Source organism: Sus scrofa, chromosome 1 (assembly GCF_054392235.1).
Source record: "Sus scrofa isolate SSC_HxYL_T2T_F1_AM1 chromosome 1, Sscrofa_HxYL_maternal_Yorkshire_Landrace_v2.0, whole genome shotgun sequence".
NCBI classification, from domain to species: Eukaryota; Metazoa; Chordata; class Mammalia; order Artiodactyla; family Suidae; genus Sus; species Sus scrofa.
Window position 1 is genome coordinate 235,840,683 of NC_139383.1, and position 26,851 is coordinate 235,867,533.

A 26,851-nucleotide genomic window follows, 5' to 3' on the forward strand; every position below is an offset into this window, starting at 1 on the left:
AGCAATCAATGAACTTACTAGAACCTGTTGTGTGTTACTTTCTCCTCAACACAGACCAAGTACAGCTCTTGCTAATTTTCATATCAGGTAACATTAATTCAATGCTTTTGTCAAACATATAGTATACAGCTGCAAAGCTGGCTACAGGTGACATGGTTTATAATCTTTAGCTGCTTCTTACAGTGAAAAATTACTAATGCTATTCAACCCACGCAGATACACCTCTAAAATGAGTGCTTTTATGCACTCATTGCCCTGGCAAGTTTTAAAATCAACCGAACATCTAAATGATAAATAACTCAATGGAAAATCTGTGATGTATAAACAAATGGCTCTAAATTCTCAGTTCTAGGCTCTTTTCTCTTTCTTATACTTCCTATGGTGAAATCCAAGAGAAGTCTAGGGTATATTATTCATCTTTTTAGGTAGAAAAATTTGGATGTCCACTCCCTTTACAAATGGTTCCAAAGCACTTTCACCTAGAGAATTCTAGGTTGATGAAACACTAGACTTAAACAGCATGGATTATCTTAGGATGTTAGAACTTTAGAACTCTGCAACCAATGAAACATCTAGAAACGTTTTTTTTTTTTTTTTTTTCAGTATGACCACATGACTGATCATTAAACTCTATGCAGGGAGAAAGCCATGCGGGCTGTAAGCAAAGAGCCAACCTCTATACTGGATGGGCAATCCAAGATTTGCCCTAGCCTAGTATCTAGGTGGGAACCTAGCCACTAGTGTAGCTCTTCCTCTTGCCCTGGAGTCATGTGGCCTAAAGAGAACTAGCCAACCAAGCTGACAACCCCGATTTGCACCTACACCTCTGTTCCATGCCTTGGCTATTCAAGAAAATCAGATACAGACTTTGGTAAACTATGTAAGTTCTCAGAGTTTGCCACACGAATGAAAGAACTCAGTCACTTTCAAGTTGTGGCTGCCTGTGGGAGGAGAAAGTAAGACAGTCTTACTCGATGCCACTGTCATCTCAGAAGCTGCAAAATAGGGGGAAACTGGAAGTATATCATCAGATTGTCCAGTATGTTAACAGTAAAGAGGGTACTGATGAAACTATTACGAAAACTGATTCTGTGGGCCACTGTATTGTGAACAATTATTTCTAAGTCTTCTCCGCAATCTTCATTAAAAACTTCCAACAGTTTATAACAAAACCAATTCATTTCATACACCCCAGTATTCCTCTCCTTTCCCAATCTTTTATCCTCTAATTCCCCAGACAAGCAAAATACCAGGTAGAACCCAAACCTCTTCATGGTTATACTGAATTTCCCAAAATCCTGTTTTTCTGTTTCTATGAAATTTTACCATTCCCATCCCCATGTCATCACTTTTAAATAAGTCATTTTCCCTTTGAAGATATCACTTGAATATCAAAAATACCCCATGTCACAAGGGACTTCTGATCTCACCTTGAAATCTGCGGGACACAGTACATGCAATTAGGGGTTGCTCTTGCATAGAATTTCTCCTCCCACCCATAAAAACTCAGTATGAATCTTTTGTTTGTGATTCTGTCTTTGGAAATGTACCATCCCTACTCTTCCCACCATTGTCACTGTGTAGGAACCATAAGAATATACTTACATGTGGACCAAACTTCACGAGGGAGATATTATTCCTGGGGGTTATCTGCCAGGAATTCTTCATGAGGAAGCCAATAGCACTGGTATACCTATCTGGAGTTGGCACATATTTTTTGAAAGTGCATCTGGTGAGATGAATAGGTCCATCATAAATCTGAAAGCCTCTAATTGGAAATGTCCTGTTGAAACACAGGATTTTGTTTAATGCACATGGGCCCATCCCTTTAACAGCACTTCACTTACTTATTTGTTTTATAATTACTGTTGAACATCCTACTTGCACTAAGTGCAATTCTAGGATACAATGGTAACCAAACAAGACCTTCAATCAAATGAAACACACTGCAGTGAGAAAGGAGACAGAAAAATAAAGGATAATTACAGATACTGAGTACTTAAAGAAATTAAAAACACAGTAATACAATCGACTGGATGGGAGAGAGATTCTATTACAGAGAGAATGGAGGCCTCTCTGAAGAGGTGTTTTGCTTCCTTGAATCAACTCAGTAGAGATCTTTTATCTGATAACTCATATATTTTAGGTTTGGTTCCAAAAGCTCTAGCATAAGGACAAAAGACAGATCTGTGCTTAACAGAGAGAACCTCCTTTCAAGCCATTAAATGATAGCAATAAGGAGACATGATGAAAGTATAAATGTGTAAGTCCACAAGGCTTAATATGTCAAAGGGGATGGCTAGATTGAGAAATTCCTTTTATTCATTTTACTCCTTTCTGTTCAAGCACAAACTCTTTAACCTACTAATCATATGTCATTAACCATAATTAATGTAGAAAACCCATAATATTCTAGATCCCTTAGGTTCTTCCCCTATTAAGTTCTTTAATGGCATTGCAGAGGATTTCTATAGCAACTAATTAGTTTACAACTTGGCAGTGTTTTACAATAAAAACATATATGCTAACAAGAAAATAAAATAGCCTGGTTAAAAATCTATGCCTCTTGATGTATTTCTAAGGATATATATCTCAAAATGTCCTCTCCCACAGAAAAGGTTGTGAAGATACAGTAAAATAAAAAGTGGATCCACTAACCAATTTGGAATCGTTTTGAAAAATCCTCCTTAGCAAAGAAGCAATAGTATCGTGAAATAAAACTGGAGGCCAGTATAAAATAAAAACAATGGAAATGAACTGGCCACCATGATCCTACAGCCCATACCCCAACTAATAAAACTTTTTTCTTTAATCTACCTATTAGAAGAGGCAGCTAGAGCCTAACTGTAAAGAGCAGAGCACTGAAGCCAAACTAACTACGTTTGAGTTCCACCTTAGCTTCTTTCAGTAACTTGCTCATTTATAATGCGGGATGATGACAGCACCTACCTCACTGGGCTTTGCAAGGATTAACTGAATAACAAAGTATTTAGAAAAGAGCCTAATACATCAAAAGCATTTAATAAATGTTAGCTATTAAAAATCCATGAAATTCCTTTCCCAGTGGCTTCCATAGTCTGACTACAGAAGTTCTATACAAAGTGTAGCATATAGTAATGACATTTAATATTTCTCAATAAGCGTGGGGAAAGGAGCCAAGCATAGGCTGCCATTTGCCAGAAGCAAGTTAAGCCCTTCTGCCAACCCTCACCACAGGTCCCCCAAAGTCGGTTTGCCTCATCCCCATGGCCTGTCCTAGCCCAATGTCCAGACACAATATATCGCTTTAAGGGAATCAATGCTTGATGAATTCTAACATTAGCTCTGATGTAAGGTTTTTAAAACACCAGTTTTTCTCTACCCAGTTTTCTCACAAGTAAAATGAGGACAACTCCAAACTGTGTCTCAGAATGGCGGTACATATAATTGGTAATAGTTCCCTAAAAGCTCTAAAGAATCTTTCTAGTGCTAAGCACTATTTTAATAACTGATTATTTTGACAGAAAACAAGCCAGCTTCTGAGTACCACTATACCCCTTTCAACCTCTGAAACCTCACCAATTATATAGCCATGATTAGCTTTTGAGCCAGCTTTGGCATCTATCAATTCATTTTTTAGGATTCATCTTCAATAGGTAATTTCCTTTTTCCAGTGGCTATTTCTGAAAATTAACATCACATATTGAGGGAAAGCTGACCCAATGTCCATAAGTCTATGGTCTGGCAACTTTCTATAGCTTGAAAAAGAAAAAAAAAAAGATTACCAGCTTATAAAAGACCTTATTAAAGGAATGAGAAACAAGATAGGTTCCTTCATTATAAAATTGGTAATGAAGTCTATAAAGTGTTTAATAATTAATGCTCCAGAATTCCAGAGGATAATACACATAATATAAATAATAAGAACAATAACAATAGTTTTAATAATATAATAAGGTGGGAAAAGTGTCACAGTGGGAACCAATCCATACAGGATTATTACAGAAACTTTTTTAAGGGCTAGGCTTTCATTTATTCTTTGAATTTAACATTCCCTGATAAAGCAATGCTTACCTGTTCCTGGGTAACGTCCGGGGCTTCTGGTCTACTCCTCCAGTGCCTACATACTTGTTCTGACCACCCTGAAAGCCGTAATTCGTGCTCTCCCCAACAAAGAGAGATTCAGATACCTCTTGGCTGGAACCTTCATCACTTGGGAAGCTTCCATCACTGTTAAAACAAGAACGGTCATTAACCACACATCTCTAGGAAATTTAAACTGACGTTCAAATGAAGGCAAGCTGTAACCTTAAAAACCTAAAAATTTTCAAAGTAGCCAGTAGCTTTTTCGAATATATATCAGTGAGTCACCAAAAAGTGGCTTTAAATTGTGAATATACCTCTTATAAAATTAATATGTGGTTTGCAAATTATATTTAAACAAATTAAATAGAATTTAGGAGTTAGAACCAATTTTTTTTTAATGGATTCACTCACAGCACATGGAAGTTCCCAGGACAGGACTGAATCCAAGCCATAGCTGCAAACCACACCACAGCTGAGGCAATGCTGGACCCTTTAACACAATGCACTGGGCCAAGGATTGAACCCAAGCTACTGCAGTGGGATTCTTAACCCACTGTGCCACAGGGAGAACTCCAAGAACTAATTATTTTAATCTCAAGCAACAATGTTGCAAATGAGGAGAATGAACTTGTCCTGAACAAGTAGACGACATGCATATATAAGGCGGCAACAGAAATAAATGTTATCTGGAGAAAAATATATAACATAAAAAGTTCAGACCATTGTGAAATTAGACCAGCTTCTAAGAAAAAAAAATATTTAATCTGGTCCCAAGTTTTACTTCCTTCCTTTTTATTCGTTCACTTTTTTTTTTTTTTTTAATTTAATGGCTATACTGGGGACATATGGAGGTTCGTGGGCCAGGGATTTAATCCAAGCTGCAGCTACCCAGCAGCTATGGCAACTCTGGATCCTTTAACCCACTATGCCAGGCTGGGGACCGAACTCATGCCTCCCCAGCAACTCCAGCTGCTGCAGTCAGATTCTTAACCAGGTGTGCCATAGTGGGAATGCCTTCCCTTACTTTTTAAGATCTTTAATCTATAGCTCAAGTGTTTTCTTCTACACAAAAAATATGGCTGGCTTAGCATTCTGTGTAATTCCAGCTAGATTAACCTACTACTTTGGTATGAATTTAATTAATTAATAAAAATGTAACTTGGGCCCTCTAGTGGCATCAGGAAGTGAGTGCCAATTTTTTTCATGATAGTGAATGATACAACATTTCTATGTGTTATTAAAAAAAAGTCAAAAGTTATTGTACCTTACAGCTTTAAAATAATCAGATAAGTATTTTTAAAATAATTACAAACCTGGCAAAGGTCAGCCCTATTCCATTATCTGAAAATCTATAAGAAAAAAAGAATGAGGGAACATTTTAATTTATTACATCATGTAAATAGAGGCATTTCTTTCAAAATGAAATCCAGGAAGTTTCAATAATGTTTACTCTCTAAGACCACATAAAAGTTTCACTTTCCAATAACCAAAAGTATAAGCTCCAAATGAAGGCACTGGCTTCAAATCTCAGCTTTGCTAACTACTAGCTATGTGACCTTGGGCAAGATACTCAACCGGTCTGTCCCTCAGTTTTCTCACCTACAAGCTGAAATAATAAAATAAGCTTCACCTATATATTGAGATAATAGTATAATATAGGATACTTGAGAGCATTAAAATACTAATTAGTTTCAAATATTTAGAACAGTGTCTGGCAGAGAGTAAGCAATATATGTGTTAGCTATAATTATAATTTTTATCATTATAGTTGGCCCCTGTATTTGCAGGTTTCTCTCTCTTTTTTTTTTTTTTTTTTTGGCTGCACTCCACGGATCAAACCCATGCCACAGCAGCAACCTGAGGCAGAGCAGTGACAACGCTGGATCCTTAACTTGCTGTGCCACCAAGGGAAAATCCCCATGGGTTCTGCATCCATAGATTCAATCAACTGTGGGTCAAAAATACCTTAAAAAAAATTCCAGAAAATTCCAAAAAGCAAAACTTAAATTTGTCCATACTAGCAACTATTTACATAGCATTTACATTATATTTAAGACTATTTGGACAGCATTTACATTGTTCTAGTTATTACAAGTAATCTAGAGGTGATTTAAAGCATATGGAAGGATGTGTGTAAGTTACAGGCAAATACGACACCATTTTACATAAGGAACTTGAGCATCAGGATTTTGGTGACTGGGGTGGGGTCCTGGAATCAATTCCTACAGATACTAAAGAACAACTATATTTTAACAATTAGATCATGGTACTCCTTTCAAAACTTTTCAACATTAATACCCAAGCCATTTCTACAGATTGAAAACAATAACAAATTTCGCATGATAAAAGTCAGAGATAATGGTAGAATGTCAGGAAGTTAATGTCACTGCCAGCCAGGAAAAAAAAAAAAAAAATTCCAGTCTCTTGAACACTAAAACCTAGCTCAACATACATCAGACTTCTCCTAAAATTATACAAATGGAAAAGACATGAGATGCTTACTGCCTCAAGTCATGTTAAGACATAAGTCAACAGACTTATTAAGGTGGAATTCAAAATTTTTGTTTTGAATGGCAGTAGAAGAACACCAGGAAACTCTTGAGTTTCCAAGAGGAAGGAAAAAAATCCAGGTAATTTCAAAATCTTTATTTAGCTCTCTGACATAGACCGTATTTGTTATATAAAGTCCCAGCTTCTGTTCAATCTCATCAAAAAGCTCTCATGTCACCAGACAAGTTCAGTTCCAATAAAAGCAGCAGAATGAGACTACTCCAAACATTTGCAGTCAGTTAACGCCAGCCTACTTCTTCAGAGCTTGTCCTGCCTGTTAGTAATGATACTGTGATTCTAGAAACCACCACTGTACTTTCAGTCTACTGGGTTTTAAAAATAGCTTTACAAATAAATACATCAGTGTCATCAGATAATAACTCCATAGAGAATACCCACGCTGAATTCTGAACGACAACATCTCCCCCTCTGACCCAAGCTCCGTTGTCATTATTTTTAAAAGCAATGAGCCTGTCAATTAAAGCAGCAACACGTGGCTTTTCAGGGTCTGCATCCTGATGAGGCCGAAACCTTGAGGTTAGAAGAAAAAAAGGACTTTTTAAAAAAATAATGAAAAGGCAATGGAAATCAGCTATTTACAATTATAAGCTTGTGTGAAAAAGCAGGATTAAAATTTGACCAGGACAAAACAAACAAAAAATCTTAAGATGCAACTTAATTATTTATATTTCAAATATTGAAAAAAAATTACAAGTTTCCAGAGAACTGCTTTCATATTTTACAGTTTTTTTAAAATCAACTTATAAAATAAACATTGCAGAACAGTCTAAGCAATAAAACCATTTCAAAAACAAATACCTCAGACCAGGAAATATAGCATGTTTTCATAAATTCTTCAGATATATGATATTAATATAAACTTAATAAATTAATCATATGTTTCAACATACATATATATGAACTACAATATGATTTGTGTGCTGGTGAAATGTTTTAGATATAGAGTTAAAACTGGGCTTGATCTCTTTAAAATGCCTAAATTTAAAATAGATTACATTTATGGAATATTACTTAGCCATTAAAAAAAAAGAACGAAATTCTGTCATTTGCAACATAGATGGACATAGAAGGCATTATGTTTAGTGAAATCCACTAAGTCCGACAGAGAAAGACAAATACTTTTTGTTATCACTTATATATGGAATCTAAAAAATAACACAAGTAAATGAATATAACAAAATAGAAAGAGAAACACAGATATAGAAACAAACTAGTGGTTACCAGTAGGGAGAGAGAGGGGCAATATGGAGGTATGGGATTAAGAGATATAAACTATGTATAAAATAAATAAGCAACAAGGATATACTGTACAACACAGGGAAATATAGCCATTATTTTATAACTTTAAATGGAGTATAATCTATAAAATATTGCATCACTGTTATATACCTAAAATTAATATAATATTATAAATTAAATTATACTTCGATTTAGAAAATAAAGTATCAGACTTAAAAAAAAATAGATTATAGATTTCCCTGGTGGCCTAGTGGTTAAGGATTCAGCATTGTCACTGCTGTGGCTCAGATTCAATCTCTGGCCCAGGAGATTCTGCATGCCGCAGGCGCAGCCAACCCCCTCTCCCAACTGTTAACTATAACAACTCAAATGGTTCCATAAGGTCCCCTAGCTTTATTTATTTATTTATTTTGGCCACGATCACTTCATGTGGAAGTTGCCAGACCAGAGAGTGAACCTTCGCCATAGGAGCAACCTGAGCCGCTACAGTGACAATGGTGGATTCTTAACCCACTGCACCAAGAGAAGAATTCCAAGGCCACCTAATTTTAAAAAATCATTTCCATCTTAGTCTTACAAAGCTGGGGTGGGGGAAGCTAGGTAGCTTTAAATAAAACCAAATCCTCAGGTTGAGATCTTAATCATATGATCAGGAAACATTTGCACAAATGCTACTATAAAAGTTGCTGGCACATGGTAGGTGCTCATCAAACGTGTATGATGGGAGACCAGCTACACACAGAAAATGGCAAGTGCAAAAATCCTTAGGCATCAATGAACTCGGCACGTTCAAGGAACAACAAGCAGACTGGCTGGTGAGTAAGAAGCAAGAGGGAAAGAATGGAAAGGAAGGCATGTGCCAGGCAAAGGTGTGGTTCTTTATTTTAAATGCATTGGGAAAAGTGGTTGCCAGGGGCTGGAGGGAGGAGGAAATGGGGAGGTGATAGAAACTTTAGTAACGTAAGATAAATCGATTATAGAGGTCTACTCTACACTATAGTATCTACGGCTAAAAATACTATATTGCATATTTAAAATCTGCTTAGAGTATATCTTATTGTAAGTGAACTTTGCCTTAAAAAATTAATTTTAGCAGTTCCCATTGTGGCTCGATGGTTAGCGAATCTGACTAGGAACCATGAGGTTGCAGGTTCGATTCCTGGCCTCAATCAGTGGGTTAAGGATTCGGCGCTGCTGTGAGCTATGGTGTAGGTCCCAGACATGGCTCATGGCTCTGATCCTGCATTGCTGTGGCTCTGGCGTAGGCCAGCGGCTACAGCTCTGATTAGACCCCTAGCTTGGAAACCTCCATATGCCACGAGTGTGGCCCTAAAAAGACAAAAAGATAAAAAAAAAAAAATTTATTTCAAATTTTTAAAAATCTTAAAAAAATGACCATAAAGGAGGTAGAAGGTAACCTGGAAAGGTGATGGATAAGTCTATGACCCTGATGGTTTCTTGGGTGTGTACTTATCTTCAAACTCATCAAGTTCTACACATTATATATGCACGGTTTTTTACATGTCAGTCATACCTCAATAAAGTAGGTGGGTAAATAAATGTGATAGAAAGTCATCAGAATGATAGAATCAGGGCAATAACATAACCGGATTTTACTTTTAACTGGTCACTGGCTGCTGCTGCTTGGTGAAAGGATTATAGAGAACCAGACTGTAGAGAGACTAAACTAAAAAGTATTATATCCACCCTGAGAATGTATATATGACCCCTTACACGAAATGGCTCTGACCTAAAGGGTAAAAAGTCTGACTCTGAGCCATCACCCACCCTTTTGGCATTATAGTTGCTGCCAAAGAGCTTTGCAGTCATTATATAATATCAAGCAGATGGAAGAGTTCTGGAAAGGGAACTACATAATGTTCTAAAAGAAAGCCAAAAAAAAAAAGAAAAAAAGGTACAATAAAACAACATCTGAATTTCTACTGAAGTCATCTCATTTTTGCTGAAATTCCTATCTGTATAAATCAATCACTGACCACTTGCTTGGATACCCTTTATTTTCATCCTCTTTCCCATTTGGTATGTAGAAAATGTAGCTGATTTTTCCTAATTTTCCATCACCTTCCTTTATGAGCTTTCAGCACATTTCCCAACTCTCCCTTAATTATTCTCTGCTTTACAGTATAGGCTTTAAATTTTCTAGTGGGTTCTCATGCTCTTTTACTATTTCATTTCATTTCATTTATTTTGCTTTTTAAAGCCACACATGCAGCATATGGAAGTTCCCAGGCTAGAGGTCAAATCAGAGCTACAGCTGCTGGCCTATGCCACAGCCCCAGCAATGCTGGATCCAAACCGCATCTATGACCAACACCATAGCTCACAGCAACACCGGATCCTTAACCCACTGAGCCAAGCCAGGGATCAAACCTACATCCTCATGGATATTACTCAGGTTCGTTACCACTGAGCTATGACAGGAACTCCTATTATACTATTTTACACGAAATTTCCCAATCTGAAACTGAGAGCTTTCTGGACTTAAAATATCCCATCTTTGGATTCCTGTGATTTCACAACTTGAAGACACAAGGAATGGCTCAACTGATTAACTACTGAGTCAACTTCTCTGATGGACAGACTAAATATCTTCTGGATCCCATGAGCCTGATGTCTAATTCACAGGCTGGCTTATTACTCATTTGTGTTTGAGTTTTATCACTTTTACTCATGTCTGGACTGAATGAATGCATGTGGGCATACTCTATACATCAGTTTATACAAAATTAAATGCATATACTAGCTGCCAAGTGCCTTGTTACTCATCTTCTACAATCAGTTCAATAACAACTTCCAAATGGAGTTGAATTCCTCACCAACATGTATGCATTTATAAACTAGTAAGAAAAGTAATGGAGAGCAGAGGAAAGATTACCATTATCACAATATATACACACGTGGTAAAGAACTTCTTAGGCCATTGTTTTATTGTTAAGTATAATTAAACTACCAATAGATTCTGAAATATATTTTCTCATCCATCCATACATACACACAGTTATAATTTTTCTTTTTGTCTTTTTTTTTTTTTTTTGCCTTTTTTAAGGCCACTCCCTCAGCATATGGAGGTTCCCAGGCTAGGGGTCTAATCGGAGCTATAGATGCCAGCCTATGCCAGAGCCACAGCAACTCGGGAATCTAAGCCAAGTCTGCGACCTACACCACACCTCACAGCAACACTGGATCCTCAACCCACTGAGCAAGGCCAGGGACCGAACACGCAACCTCATGGTTCCTAGTCGGATTTGTTAACCATTGCACCACGATGCGAACTCCCTCAGTTATAAATTTTTAAGGCAGTTAAGAGTCAATTGGGCTGTTTAAGGACTTCTTTTTTCTGTTAATACTAACTTAGCAAAGTATATATTATTAGTTCTATCAGTTACAGTAAATTCTTAAAAAGCAGCAGCAATCTTCTAACAAAGATTTATTTGCTTTGTCAATTAACATTCTCTTCTTAGTTCATAATTTCTCCACTTCTCAAAAGGTATCTGATCATTGCTTTACAATATTTCAGGCTCCACCTGATCTTTAATGAGTAATTTTACTAACTTATATTCCCAGTTTTCTCCTGACCTCATGTCTTTTTACTGTGTCACAAGGATCCCACTTCACTGACCTACAGTGCGGCTCCTATTTCATTCCCCTGTGAACATTATAATGCCTGGTATCCTTTTCTTAAATGACTGTCAACAGAGCCTATTAAATCTAGCACCCTTCCAAATCCTTAAGTTGGTCAATCAACTTGAAGTATAAAGAAATAACAGGTACGGAGTTTCTACTGAATGTGACCTTAAGTTTCCATCTTTTCCAGAGAACTGTGTTTCCATTGGAGACATTTAATTTATTTTGGCTCATATACAGCATATTAAAAAAAAACAAAACAAAAAAAAAAAAAACCTTTGTTGAAATGCTGATCCATATCCCAAACGCATTTTGTGGTTACGAAGGAAAGTAACACAGAGCCCAACTATGATAGGAATCTGAGACTATGAACAACTGAACCAGAACTAGCTTGATCATCAAGTTTGAGACATTCCTCTTTGAAATAGATTTAATACAATGTTCCACTTTGACCACTAACAATAAATTACATATCCTTTGGTTTTCAGAGATTATATTAAAACATCTTAGCTTGTTTTTCAATGAATCATATTCTACTTTAGGCCAAATTTGGATCCTTTCTCAACATATCTCTATTCTTTTTCCTTAAGTCTCTTTCTAACATCGATTTAACTGTCAAAAAGGAGAAAAGCATCCATTTCTTTGGCATCTCAATAAGACATCCACAGGATCTAGAATAGCAAAATAAATGTTTTCCTATAACCCTCCTACAAACTTGGAAAACTTCTGTTTAAATGTGTTAGTGGGAAAAAAGTGTACAATGGCTTAACTCAGAAAGCTTCAGTTTGGCAAGATATGGCTTGAGTGTGATTTAAAAGGACTGGTTCTACCTTGCACTGTTATCCAAACAGAGGTATTCCCTTGGGTCAGCAGCACTAGCATTGGTTGTTTTGACACCTTTGTCAATAAATAAGCCAGCCTGAAAAATATAATAATGGACTGAAATGAGTATGAATCCCAAGTTATACTACATATATAATGATTCATGGAAATTAAGTGTTAGCATATCACATGCACCAAAAAAGGAGGGAGAAGGAATAAACAGCAAAGCAAAGGTATTACCAAAGCAGCTACTTTACTGTATGTTTTTATGTTTTACTCATTCTTTCATTTAGCAAACATTTATTTAATGCCCACCAAGCATTATACATCAAGCAGAAAACCATGGTCTTTGCTGTTATGACACATAAACCACAAGGAAGATACACAATTAAATAGACAAGTACAATCCAATATGATAAGCATATAAGAAAGAAAGACGATGTTTTGGCAGCACCTAAGCAAGGCACCAAGATGAAACCTTTTGTGAGAGTGGAAGAGAAAGAATTCAGGAAATAGCTCCTAAAAGAAGTCCTAAAGCTGAAACTAGAAGAATGGGAAGGAATTAATGACGCAAAGAAACAGGTCAGGGATGAAATGCAAAAGGGTGGGTGCAAAGCAGCTGAAGAACCCAGAAGAAAGTACTCAAGGGAAACATCTGTAAACAAGCCTGGAGATGACAGAAAGCATGGTATACCTGAGAGAAAAAAGCTTAGATGGACTAACATGAAATGTATGGGGGGAGAAAAGGTAAAGAAAGAACACTAAAGAGAAGTAAATGCAAGAAGATACAGAATTAAAACACTAAACAGACAAGATAATGGGACTTTTAATAAAGGCAATGTAATCAACTGCATGTTAAGAAAGAATACTGTAGCTACAAGATGAATAATGGATTGGAAAGGGACAAAAAGGGAAATAAGAGAAAAAATAAGAATTACTGCAGTAATTCAGTGAAGAAATAAAGATGATCCAGACTTGTGGCAATAATAACAGGAAAAAGACAGTGAGAAGTCTTTACAGGTAGGATCAATACCATTTACTTATTAATAAAATATCTAAGGGTGAGGAGAGGGAGCAATAAAGGTTCATAAATTTCTAGTTTGGGCAATGAAGTGGCTAGTGGTTTCAGCCACTGAAACAGAGATATAGAAATGAGTCTAGGGATAAAAATAAGGACTTTCATGTTGAACACATTTCATTTAGTCTCTCTGAGACATCCAAATGGTACTCAGCAGGAAGTCAGAGGTTTCGTTCTGAATAGTCAAACTTAAATTAAAACCTAATTATCTATCATTATTTAGGTCTAATTTTTTTAAATTAATAGAGCAGATTGCTACATGTCCTCATGGTGTATGACATTTAAAAATTAATTAGAATAAGGTGTTTGGGGTGATACCACTTAAAATTAGAAAATTTTAAGGATTTCCACTTGAAGTGCTGCTTTCAATCATTATTAGCCTTAATCAACTATTTGGCTCATAAAAACCATAATTCTGTGCAAAATTTTTTCCTCTTTAAAGTTTTCATCAGGAGTTCCCATCGTGGCTCAGTGGTTAATGAATCCGACTAGGAACCACGAGGTTTCGGGTTCAATCCCTGGCCTTGCTCAGTGGGTTAAGGATTTGGTGTTGCCATGAGCTGTGGCGAAGGCCAGCAACTTCAGCTCTGATTAGACCCCTAGCCTGGGAACATCTATATGCCACAGGGGCGGCCCTAGAAAAGATAAAAAAAAAATAATAATGGTAAAGTCTTCATAAAATGATTCTAAGCTCTTCAAATCATACCACACTTAGGTTAAGTGTGAATATCATAAACAGAAAGTATTCATTGAACTTTGACATAGAGCACATCAGAGTAAAGAATCTGGGCACTGTATCATATAATGAAAATATCAAGATGCCTTGATGGGAGCTCCTTCTGTGACACGACAGGATCAGCAGTTTCAGGAACACTGTGGGTTAAGGATTCAGCGTTGCCCAGCTGCAGCTTAGTTAGTGGCTATGGCTTGTGATCCCTGGCCCGGGAGTTCTATATGCCGAGAAGCGGCAAAAAAAAAAAAAAAAGGAACCAGATGTATTTTTGGTGGGGATGAGCACCAAATATCATGGAAATCAGTGTTCCTAAATTGCCTTTTGTTAACTTGACCTGTATCGTTTAAATTAGATCAAATATTCTTAAACAATACTTCACTATTTTCATAATCAGCATTAAATGTCCAGTAGAAGACCCTAACAGCACTGAGATGAGAGAGAAAATATCTTTTTTAAGCTCCAAAAGAATATTATCTAATTTGCACATCCTTAGAAACATGTGATGATATTAAAGATTGGAAAGAAGATCAAGGGGAAGAAACAAGAGGATGAAGACTCATAGGTCAAGTCCAATATTAAAATCATTCCAATTCCATGTACATGTGTGCTGTGGCATATATTCCTGTGTATGAATAAGTAGAAAGTTGTCCATATACCCTGAAAAGGGCAGGGTAGTGAGTCTGCTTTTTTAATCATAAATTACTTTCTCAGATGACATGTTCTACCTAAAACTAACATTTCTCAGTTGTAATCACAATAGTCCATCCTTCATCCTGTCAATTATAGTTACTGATTGTTAAAACTTAGGAACCTACCTTAAAATTTGAATGGACTCTGTTGTTATAAAATATTCCCAATGGAGTGAGTTCTGGTTTTGCTAAGAGCTGTAATCCACTGGATTCCCCTGTAGGTTCCTTGTGGAATAAATACCATATCCCAGCATCCTACAATTAAAAGGGCAAGATCATTAAAAGCCTCCTATTATAAAGCCACTCTATCAAACACTCTCACATAAACTATGCACTTCACAAATAAATTTAATCATTTTGACACAAATTATTTATTGTTTTGGATTCAGAACTAACTCTCAAAGGTTTTGCCTTTATCCAGCACCCTCTATACAGAACAAGCATGAAAAAAAAAAGCAAATTTAATTTTGCTTATAAAATTATTTCAAAAGATAGAAATAATTGGCTGATACCCAAATTTATTTAAAAAAAAAAAAACTTTTCCATTATTATGTACTGTGAAAAGTTATGCAGAATTAGAACCAAACAAGCTTCCCTTCCTTCCATGTGACCAGGACAGCAGCGGCTTTTAGCAATACGGGTTTTTGGGTTTTTTTTTCTGTTTACCTCCAAAGCTGATCAATAGATGAGTCATGCCTATTAAACAACTATCCACCAACACGCAGAGCTCACTGACTTCTTTCAAACCACTCCAATGCCCTTCCTGTCCCGAGGCAAATTTTTGCCAAACAGAAAAAAACCACCATACACATGAATCAGGATGCTGTCTCAGTCTGGGTCCTGTCTGTTCAATTTCAGCATTACTTACCCAAACCAGAGCAGCAGAAAAACTTGAAAATTCTGACACTCAAAAAATCGAAATGAAATGTTTTAATCCCTGGGACAATTTTTTATTTCACAATTTAATTAAAAACTAGCCCAATGTAAATTGAAAGACAACTTCACATTAAGGAACTTTGATTACACAGGTTGTTAAAACTCAAATATATAGTCCAAAAGTATAGTATTGATTCAAATTTAGTTAACATTTATTTGGTGCCTAGTACATGCCAGGTGTACAATACGAGTATTCTCAAAGAATTCATGGTCTGATGGAAAACACGAGAGGATGAAAATATGATCCAGGTAATAAGCACTACATTAGTTGTAACAAAGTCCTTTAGGGGCTTAGAGAGATGAACTGGGGGAAGCCTATCACCAAAACGAAGGCAGTATTTGGCACTTTTCCATGATGAAATTTTATAGGTGGGTCTTAATAAAACAAATTACTCTGAGAAAATATGTTCGCCACCTCTAATCTTCGGAGCACGAAACAAACTTGGAGGGCTATGGAGAAGGTTCCATACCATAGCCCTATAAGCTAAGGGCAGGGTAAAACCTCCCAAGATGCAGGGGAGTTTGGGGTTGAGAGATGGCAGAAGGAGGATAAGGAGGCAGCAGCTGTTTCCTGTTAAAATACTGTGTGTCAAAACAGGTAAAGGGAACTTTGTAAAAGGCAGTGGAAAGGTACAAGAAGAAAGGGTTTGATTTACTTTGGAAAGAAAACCCTTGCCAAAACATGAGCTTTACCGGAACCATTTTTCTAGGGAGAAAAGAAAGAATTCACAAAATAAAAAGGAAGACAAGCGTACAAGAGATGGAAAACATAGAGACCTGCTTTCTTCTTTCCTCACATGAGTCCTGGTAGGATTTCTGGCCACCTCATCCTACATTTTTCATGAACTATATGCAATTTTCTTTGATCTTCAACCCATGACTTCTGTAAACAGCTGAAAGGAATCTCTGCCTTGGATGTTCATTTGTAATGTAACACAGATCAGAAGATGATCCTGGGGTAAGGCTTCACATCAAACTCTTGATCATCTTTACCCCAAACTTCATCTTCCAATTAGGAACTCACAACACAAATTCCATATGGACTCAACAAATATTTGATGAAAAATTAATGAGTAGAAGCTTCAAATGATTAAATGGCCAGGTCTCTGCCCTGTCAAATAAGAATTTTATGTTTTATGTTTTTAAGAAAAATCACAGCTATGAATTCTACCATCACCCAATGATACCTGTTTTCTGGTTATCTTAAAGAAATACTCCCTTCAACTATCTTTTACTTCATCCTGGGAAGCAATGCTAGGCATTTCATCGCTTTTTAAAATTTTAATAGCCATTATGTACAATTATGAATATTTAGGTTTTACTACAAAGCTCGTATTTCTGTACCATAGTTTTCAGTACAGATATAATCATAACAGTATCGTGTCTTAAAGATTCGTTTTTTACATTATAAATTAGCAGTTCTAAATAAACTCAATTATACATGTAAATTTCTCCAAGCTTAGCCAGGAAATATTTCTGTCATCCCCAAATAGTGCATTTAGTCTCTTAAGTTATTCCTGTGAATGTGCATGTGTATATGAAACAATTCAAGGTATATAATAATTTAAGGCACACAGTTGAGTCCTTGCTTTACCAAGGAGATGAAATCCTGAAGTGTATACAATCCCTGCATTTAACAAAAGGACATGACCTTTTGGCCAGGACAATATTATGACCATTTTCATAATATTCTACAGAATAACCCATTCTCATAAGGCTTTCTTTGCTCATTAACATATGAGTGAAACAAGAGAAGTCAGAAAGAATGTACATAATACACTAAAAATGCACTCTGGAAATGACACGATAACCCCAGATATTAACCCACCTTTTCCTCTCCATTTAGCGTCTGTCTTAACTACACTCATAAATACTAACTGGCACAAATGATTTAGAAGAAACATAAGAACCATCTCAACAACAGCCTGCTCTCAATGAAACAAGCAGTACCAGAAAGCAAGGTTGTGCTTGAGTTACATTACCACACACTATATTGCATATATAGAAGCCAGAATACTCACAAACATGAATATAAAAAACAGAAGCTCTTTAATTTACCTGTGAGCCTGCAGCTGCATTATTAATCAGATTATTGTTGGGATGAGCAATCCAGAAAGTTGAAACAGCCCTGAAAAGCATTTTTTAGGTGATTTACACACTTGTTAAGAAAAATCCCACCTACTAACAATCTCCCCTAAAACAACTTTCCCAAGAGCCAACAGGCCTTGACCATTACACATGAGTTTTTCACTCCTCCAATTACTCACATACAGTCAGTAGCAGGCACGGGAACATAATTTCCAAACACCTTTTCCCGCATGGTGGTGCACATGGAGTTATTCCTGTCAGTGGGAAGGAGGGTGCCTGGTTTGGTGAGGAGTCCCAGATTGTGGAACAAAGTGTTTCTCTGTTCAATACCATCTTCCAAAAAGAAACAATGACCGAGTGTGTCAAATCCGATAGTGTCTTTTATCTGCAGAAATATAAATACATAATGTCATTGGTAACGAGATTGGCTATGGTTTAAGCGACAAGTGCTATTCATGAGGCATGCTCAGTACAAAAGCAAAAAGAAGTATTCATCCTAGCTGATGGGGCAGAGTCAAATGTCGGTGTTTACGGATCTCAAAAGAATAGAGAAAAACAGCAGATTTCTCCATAAGAGCAGAGCAGAGGAAGACGTGGTATACTAGCTTGCTTATATAAAATTGAGAAGTTATGAGAATGAAGAAGGGTTAACTGTTTCAATAATATGCATCACCGTAACGTGAGGCTACTTACCAGCAAGCCATTTGTCCCGTGCACAGTGATACACCTTGAGAAGCTGTGGTGAATTGACAGGCCATCCACAAATGCTGCATGTCTGTACCCTCCTTTATAATCCACATCGCCACACAAGTGAAAATGAATAGGATACCGCCCCAGGTGCTGCTGACCCATGTGTTTCAATTCCACATAAGAAAGATGGACTGAAGTAAAATTTTTCTTTATCTATAAGACAAGATAACCGAAATCAAACTAATACATAGGCAAATTAGCTTAAGGAAAGTAGCTCAGAATAGCAAAGTAGCCCCCCTCCAAAATATTTTTAATAGAAAATATCTGAAAGAGACTAGACATTAAAACCTTTCTTTCACATCCTGTTTTCTTGGCTCTCCAGCACATAATTTAGCAAATGCTTCTTTATATAAGTGAACACTTTGTGGCGTTCCCGTCATGGCTCAGTGGTTGACGAATCCAACTAGGAACCATGAGGTTGCGGGTTCGATCCTTGGCCTTGCTCAGTGGGTTGAGGATTCGGCGTTGCCGTGAGCTATGGTGTAGGTTGCAGACGTGGCTTGGATCCTGTGTTGCTGTGGCTGTGGTGCAGGCCTGCAGCAACAGCTCCGATTAGACCCCTAGCCTGGGAACCTCCATATGCCACGAGAGTAGCCCCAGAAAAAGGCAGAAAGACCAAAAAAAAAAAAAATATATATATATATATATATATATATATATATATATATATGAATACTTTAAAGAGTAGTAAAAACAGCCTCTTATTAGAAATAAAGGAAATGTAACCAGGAAAGCTCCAGAAATGATTTCTATATATATGTTTGGGTTTGTTCAGACATTTTGGCCATTTCCAGTTTTATCTGGTTCTTTCGTTTATATAATAATCTCCACTATAGTTTGATAAATAATTACTTCTAAATCCTCCTTCAATATTTTAGTTAGCACAAAATGCTGTGTGCTAAAGAACTTTGGTCTTTTTAAAGATCCCTGTGGTCCACAACGTGAACACTCTCAATATTTATAAACATTAAGATTTTTGATTAGTTTCACTTCAGAAATCAGTATAACAGAAATACAGTTAACAAAACAGCCCACTCGATGCACAAAAACTGATTTCAAGATAACACGTAGATGAAATGCAGCTTAATAGTCCAATAGGTTAGTACATAGAGCAATGCTTAACACACAAGTGCTCAATACTTTAACAGAATAAAAATCTGCATGCAAAAAATATTTTTACAGAAACATATTTTGTACGTGCACATTACTACTGTCTACCCTTTCACAATATTGTGTTTTTTTTCAAACCAACTGATTCTTTCAAAACTTGTATCATGCACATGGAGATTATTATTATTTTTTCTGTATAATTTGAATTTCCCAATGTAAACTGATTCAACATTTCTTTTTCTTTTCTTTTAGGGCTGTACCCTTGGCATATGGAGATTCCCAGGCTAGGTGTTGAATCAGAGCTACAGCTGCCAGCATACACCACAGCAACACCAGATCCGAGTGGTATCTGCGACCTACACCACAGCTCACAGCATCGCCGGATCCTTAACCCACTGAGCGAGGCCAGGGATCAAACCCACAACCTCATGGTTCCTAGTCGGATTCATTTTCACTGTGCCACAACGGGAACTCCCGATTGAATTTTTCATAAGGTAATTCTTAAAAGGTTTACCTATGGGTCAAGATCAACTAAATGAAAACGTAACTTTATCTTTAATCATTGTGGCAGTTCCCATCGTGGCTCAGTGGTTGATGAATCCAACTAGGAATCATGAGGTTGTGGGTTTGATCCCTGGCCTCATTCAGTGGGTTAAGGATCTGGAGTTGCTGTGAGCTGTGGTGTAGGTCACAGACGTGACTCAGATCCCGTGTTGCTGTGGCTCTGGCGTAGGCCGGCAGCTATAGCTCCGACCCCTAGCCTGGGAACCTCCATATGCCGCAGGTGCAGCCCTAAAAAGACAAAAACAAAATAATAAATTAAAAAAAAAATAAAATCTCATCGCCACTGCATAGATTAATAAAATATGATTTGAATAGCCAAACATATCTCATTCCAAAACTTGAAAGTTTTTCCAAACAGGTATTTAGCAACCAGGGTTTCAAAGAGTTCATTAAATCCTTTTGCCTACCATGACATGTCCCCCAAAGGTATCATAATCAAAGAACTGGCACTGGTTCTCAGCATAGCATGCCTCTTCCATTTCTCCTCGAATTACAACATTCCGGGTGAGAATTCCAACTTCAGCTCTCATGTCTACACCATCTACAATTTCACCCATGTGCAGGAACTGAGGAGTTTCTGATCAATGAGGGCAAGGGAAGAAACACATTAAAAGAAAGAAAACATAAAACTTTTGTCAAAAAGACAGTCTTCTTTATCCTGTAACTCCAAGACATTATCAAATTTATTGTTTGGTTCAGTTCTTCAATACCTCACAACCAAAGAATCCCAGGAAGCAAAGATGTTAAGGATTATCTAGTCTAAAACAACCATTAAATACCTTAATGTTCACTACCAACTATCAAACCCATACACAGAGAGCTTGCACTTCCCTGAAGGAGCCGCACATGGAAGTTTTCAGGCCAGGGACTGAATCCAAGCTACAGCTATGGCAATTCTGACTATGCTGGGGCTGAGGATCCATCTGCAACACCACAGCTACCTGAGCCACTGCAGTCGGATTCTTAGCCTACTGGACCACAGCGGGAACTGCTCAGTCCTCTCCTGAATAGCACCAATAATCTGGAGTCTAATGAAAGATCCATTCTCTCTCTCTCTCCTGTCCATATCCTCTTGTTCTACTTCCTTGACGACGCATGGAATTTAAAAAAACTAATGGTTTTGTAGATGTTGATAACAGAGTGTCAAGTTGTTTTTGCTTCTACTTCAAAGCTAAAGTAACCTGCATTTTAACATTAACAGTACAGAAATTACTATCTTTTCCTTCCTACTTCTTAATATTATATTATGCACTTCTAAGTTCCCACCTTTATTGGAAGCTTAGAAACACTTTAATAATAAGCTTTTATCTGATGTTCTTATTATATAAACTCAGGAAGGAAAAATACAAATTAAATCAAGGAGTTGAAATCATGAAGATTTATTACCATGTAGATTTGTTAACAAGAGTGGGAATTTCCAAAAAAAATTAATGCCAGATAATATCATGGGGTTTTTTTAGTTTTTGGTTTTTTGTTTATACCCTGTGTTGTCAAGAAGGAAAACTACAACAATGAATGAAGCAGATAAAAAAGGCCAAGTGAGCCAATCCCATTTTTTTTAAGCAAAAAGTTTTCCTTTAAACTTCAAAGCTCTAAATTATTCATTGAGTGAGTACTTATTAAATAGATTACTGTAAATTCTTTTGTTTTGTATCATAAACATATAATCTTTATTGCAGAAGCAAGGAAAGCAATATAATGAGTGAAATGCACAATGAATCCCATAATGGAAGCAATGACGGAACAAGCTTTGCCTATTAACAGGTTCAAAATAGTATCTGGTAAATGTCAGTCATTCTTTCTAAATTCATTCATTCATCCAGCTTATAGTAAGAATCTCATTGTACACTGGTTTCTCTCAAAAAATACATTATTCAAGGAGTTCCCATTGTGGCTCAGCAGTTAGCAAACACGACTAGCATCCATGAGGAAACGAGTTCAATCCCTGGCCTCGCTCAGTGGGTTAAGGATCCGGCGTTGCCATGAGCTGTGGTGTAAGTTGCAGATGTGGTGAGGATCTGGTGTTGCTGTGGCTCTGGCGTAGGATGGTGGCTACAGCTCCGATTCAACCCCTAGCCTGGGAACCTCCATATGCTGCAAGTAGGGCCCTAAAAAGACAAAACAAACAAAATATACATTATTCAAGATTATGATTGATAGGTGTAGTTTTATAAAAATACCTTTTTAGTTTCATTTTAAATATTAGTGAGATCTATATTTTGCCAAGAAAGTAGACACTCAAAAACCATGAGTTTCATTCTTTTAATTAAATAAAAGAAACACTTTCTCTTAAAATGAATCTAGTTTACTACTATTTAATAGTGGGAAATTAATAGGAAAGAAGTTGGAAAGGATTTTGGAAAAAAATCAATCTATCTAGTGTGCATACTTTTTTCTTTAACATACAAACAGGCAAAAAACACTGATTTGCCTGCTACGTATCATTAACAGCAACATTATTGCTGAGTTACTACTTTTATCTAATATCCTCTGGGATTCTAGTGTTCAAAGCACCCCACTGCTAAGACCTTCAATATTGATAATGATGACTTAACTGGGGGAAAAAGAATTCTAGGAATCAAATTTCAAGAAGAGTGTTCCCACAAAGCATCCTGAGCAGTCTGATACCTTTGACTTTGACTTGGAAGCGGCTGCACTCAGGACAGGGGAGAAGGGTGAACTCCTCTGCTTGGTACATGGAATAGTCTGTGCTTGCGACCACAATCTGGTCTCCGGGTTTCCAGCTACTAACATCATCCAGCAGATGAAGCTTCACTCCATCCACAACCTCTACTCGGAAACCTGAAAGAGAAACACCTAAACCAAAAAAGCAAGAAAGGATGATTTTTTTTTTTTTTTCTAAAATCAACAAGTTAAGATAAGCACGAATCGGCAAATGTTTACTAATGTGAACCACATGTCAATCATTCTGCAGATACGCCAATAAAAAGATGAGAGGAGTTTCCATTGTGGCTCAGTGGTTAATGAATCCGACTAGGAACCATGAGGTTTCAGGTTCGATCTGTGGCCTTGCTCATTGGGTTAAGGATCCAGTGTTGCTGTGAGCTGTGGTACAGGTTGCAGACACGGCTCAGAACTGGTGTTGCTATGGTTCTGGCGTGGGCCAGCAGCTATAGCCCCGATTAGACCCCTAGCCTGGGAACCTCCATATGCCGCGGGAGTGGCCCTAGAAAAGGCAAAAAGACCAAAAAAAAAAAAAAAAAAAGAAAATATAGATCCCTCCAGGGAAGAGAGCCCCATATATCTCTAACAGTGATAGAACATAAGAGGTCACTTCAATAAGACTAATTACTTTAAAATTTTGAAGAAGGCTCTTCATCTCCAAATCTCTTGTGTCAGGGCTAAAACCATAATACTGCTTTCACACTATCCTAAAATGTAACAAGAATATGTCACACTCAGGTAGAAGCTGCCAAACACAGCACAGGTCTGTAATGAAGACCCAGTACTTCAATTTAACCCATGCATGGGACTAGAGACAAGACATTAGCACATATGTAATCCTTTTGTTTTGGGGAGGGCCCAGGGCATATGGAGGTTCCCAGGCTAGGGGTCTAATCGGGGCTATAGCTGCTCCAGCCACAGCAACGCCAGATCCAAGCCACGTCTGTGACCTTCACCACAACTCATGGCAATGCCAGATCCTTTAACCCACTGAACAAGGCCAGGGATTGAACCTGCAACCTCATGGTTCCTAGTCAGATCCGTTTACGCTGTGCCACAATGGGAACTCCAGCACATATATAATCTTAATATTAAGGATAAAAGCTTGCATTAGGCAATCTCTCATTTCTATGCTTTTGTTCATCCTTTAGTCTTTATCTACAGTGTCCTTCCATCTTAAAACACTTACCAAGATACTATTCACCTTAAAAAGTTCAGGCAAAGCTTTAGGGACTTCCCAATATCCCTGCTGGAAGTAACCTCTCTCTGCAGTATTTTTACTCTCTGTATGATTCATATCATTCCAAGCTCACATCCTTGGACGCTATACCAGTGAAGGTAGCAAAATCCATCCACCTGCACATTCACTGCTCTGTTTCATAGTGCAGACTCACAGATATCTTCTAAGGGATGAGTGTTCCTACTATTACCTGTAATGTGACCTGAAAGACACATGACAGTGCCCCAGTCCACCGTAGCTCCTTCCTGGGATAAGCTGAGTTTTGCAATTCAGGGACTACTAGTTATTGATCTTTCCTCATACCTTCTTTTGAAATTAGAGTTTGTTCCCAATTAGGCAGATAAAAACCAAAAAGTTGGTCCAACATCTCCATAACTTATACCCTTTAACATGCAAACAAGTATAGAAGCATTTCTTGTTTTAAAAATGTCTGTGATATAACCTGTCATAATCTAAAAGCTGATGTAGTGTAAATTAACGTGGAATAGACAGAAGCTACAAAAAATAGGGAAACCTGGAAAAACATGTTTCAAAGATACGTTTACCACCTATTTCACTATCATCCTTCTAATTAACTGGCCAACTACACAGGGGCTTCTTTGAGATAATGCCTCTGAAAGTAGATGTTAGGGGTTAAAAAACACATTTACTTAAGTTAGGGGAATCGAAAAGAAGGAAATTCAAACAAGGCACAAGAATAATACAAATATCTTTACAGTCTTGAGCAAACTATCCTGATGTAAAACATAACCTGAGCAAGTCTGGAGTTCTGCTTAATTAATTAATTAATTTATTTTTGTCTTTTTAGGGCCGTACCCACAGCATATGGAGGTTTCCAGGCTAGCGGTCAAATCTGAGCTGTAGCCACTGGCCTACACCACAGCCACAGCAATGCCAGATCCTTAACCCACCGAGAGAGGCCAGGAATCGAACCCACAACCTCATAGTTCCCAGTCAGATTTGTTTCCACTGTGCCACAACAGGAACTCCAAGGGGTTCTGCTTCTTTAGACTCTAATCTATCATGCTTTCTTGGTTCTACAAAACAGCAAAGAAGAAAAGAAAAAGAAAAAAGAAATCTAATATATGTAAAGTGTTTTCTTTTTTATAGTATCTGCATCCAGATACTAAAATCTATAATGGAATTTTGTCTAAATAATGATAGCTAACAGTTGTTGGGCTTTCACGTCCAAAATAAACTTTCATCAAAACAGTTCTGAGAGATAGGAAGTATTATGCGCATTAGAGTTAAAGAAAGCAAAGGTCAGGGAGTTTGAATAACAGCTGAAAAATCACAGAGCCCACAAATGAATTCTAATTCGATTCCAGAGTTCAGTTTCCTAATATCCATATTATTCTGCCTTCTCAAGAATCAAAGCAGGCAGATTAAGAGCAAAAATAAGCAAAAAACTCATGGTAGCAATGATAATCACTAGCCAAAATTTCAGATTCTATGAAAAAGAATCATCTAAAAAAGGGCCACCAAGAAACATTAATTTTTTCATATAAAACTTCAATAATGTTTTTTAAAAAGAATACCAGATAAGTTTTGATCTAAAGGATCATTAGAATTTGTTTCTGCTTTTTGAAAAAAGCTAAATTACATGGAGAAAATATGTGTTATTCAATAATTCCTCACTCTTTTTCTGACGTTAGAAGAAAATCCTGCCTGAGCTATCTCCTATTAGCACTATTAAATTGAAAGTATGAAAGGCAATAAGATCATCCTCCTTGCTTCCTGGAGAGAATTTCCATCACTTCCAAAAAATAAGAGCCACTGAGAACAAGAGACACAAACAATATCCTAAGATAGATAGCTAGAATGCACCCTCTTCCAGAAAAGAGTAGTCATTGCTAATGTGGAAATGAAAACAAAATTTCCCACAAAGGAAATGTTGACTCAAAGTTTGTCAGTAATTATCCTCTGCCTGGAGTTTTATTGGAAGCAGTTTCACTAAACTCTTCATTCAGATCCAAATTCTCGTTCAGAAATGCTTTCATCTACCTATGGTTTCATCTACCAGAGGCAACCATGATATGGTTGAAAGAGCAGTAATCTCAGAAGCAGAAAGCTGAAACTTCAATCCAGCTTCCTCATCCATAGTAGATAGCATTTCCTCACCTCAAACTCAGAAGGCTGCTTAGACGGAACATGTGAAAGTCCCTGCTACATACCAGGAACTCTATTCGTCTGTTTTGTTGGTTTTTTGTTTTTTGGGGGTTTTTTTGTCTTTTTGCCTTTTGAGGGCCACTCCCGTGGCATATGGAGGTTCCCAGGCTAGGGGTCTAATTGGAGCTGTAGCCACCAGCCCACGCCAGAGCCACAGCAACACCAGATCTGAGCTGAGTGTGCGACCTACACCATGGCTCATGACAATGCCGGATCCTTAACCCACTGAGCAAGGCCAGGGATCGAACCCGCAACCTCATGGTTCCTAGTCAGATTCGTTAACCACTGAGCCACGACAGGAACTCCTCATTTGCTTGTTTTAAAGCAAAAGACTTTCTGTCTTTAATTATGTGGTTACAAAATACACTGTTATAACCAAGTCATGTTAGCATTATCGTGAAAATAGCTAACCTTTACTGAGTGCTTACTACATGCACTGTGCTGTAAAACCTTCATATTCTTCACAC

At 37.2% G+C, this 26,851-nt stretch overlaps 1 protein-coding gene across 1 annotated transcript in view; it reads right to left on the reverse strand.

Moving 5' to 3' along the window:
- Window positions 1-26,851, reverse strand: part of CEMIP2 (cell migration inducing hyaluronidase 2) — a 79,360-nt gene that overhangs the window by 22,876 nt on the left and 29,633 nt on the right. The window contains 11 exon segments of the mRNA XM_021064787.2: window positions 1,606-1,783; window positions 4,054-4,209; window positions 5,379-5,414; window positions 7,015-7,146; window positions 12,351-12,439; window positions 14,969-15,097; window positions 17,837-17,906; window positions 18,046-18,251; window positions 18,560-18,769; window positions 20,698-20,867; window positions 22,919-23,107. Of these exon segments, the coding sequence (XP_020920446.2) occupies window positions 1,606-1,783; window positions 4,054-4,209; window positions 5,379-5,414; window positions 7,015-7,146; window positions 12,351-12,439; window positions 14,969-15,097; window positions 17,837-17,906; window positions 18,046-18,251; window positions 18,560-18,769; window positions 20,698-20,867; window positions 22,919-23,107 (1,565 nt within the window).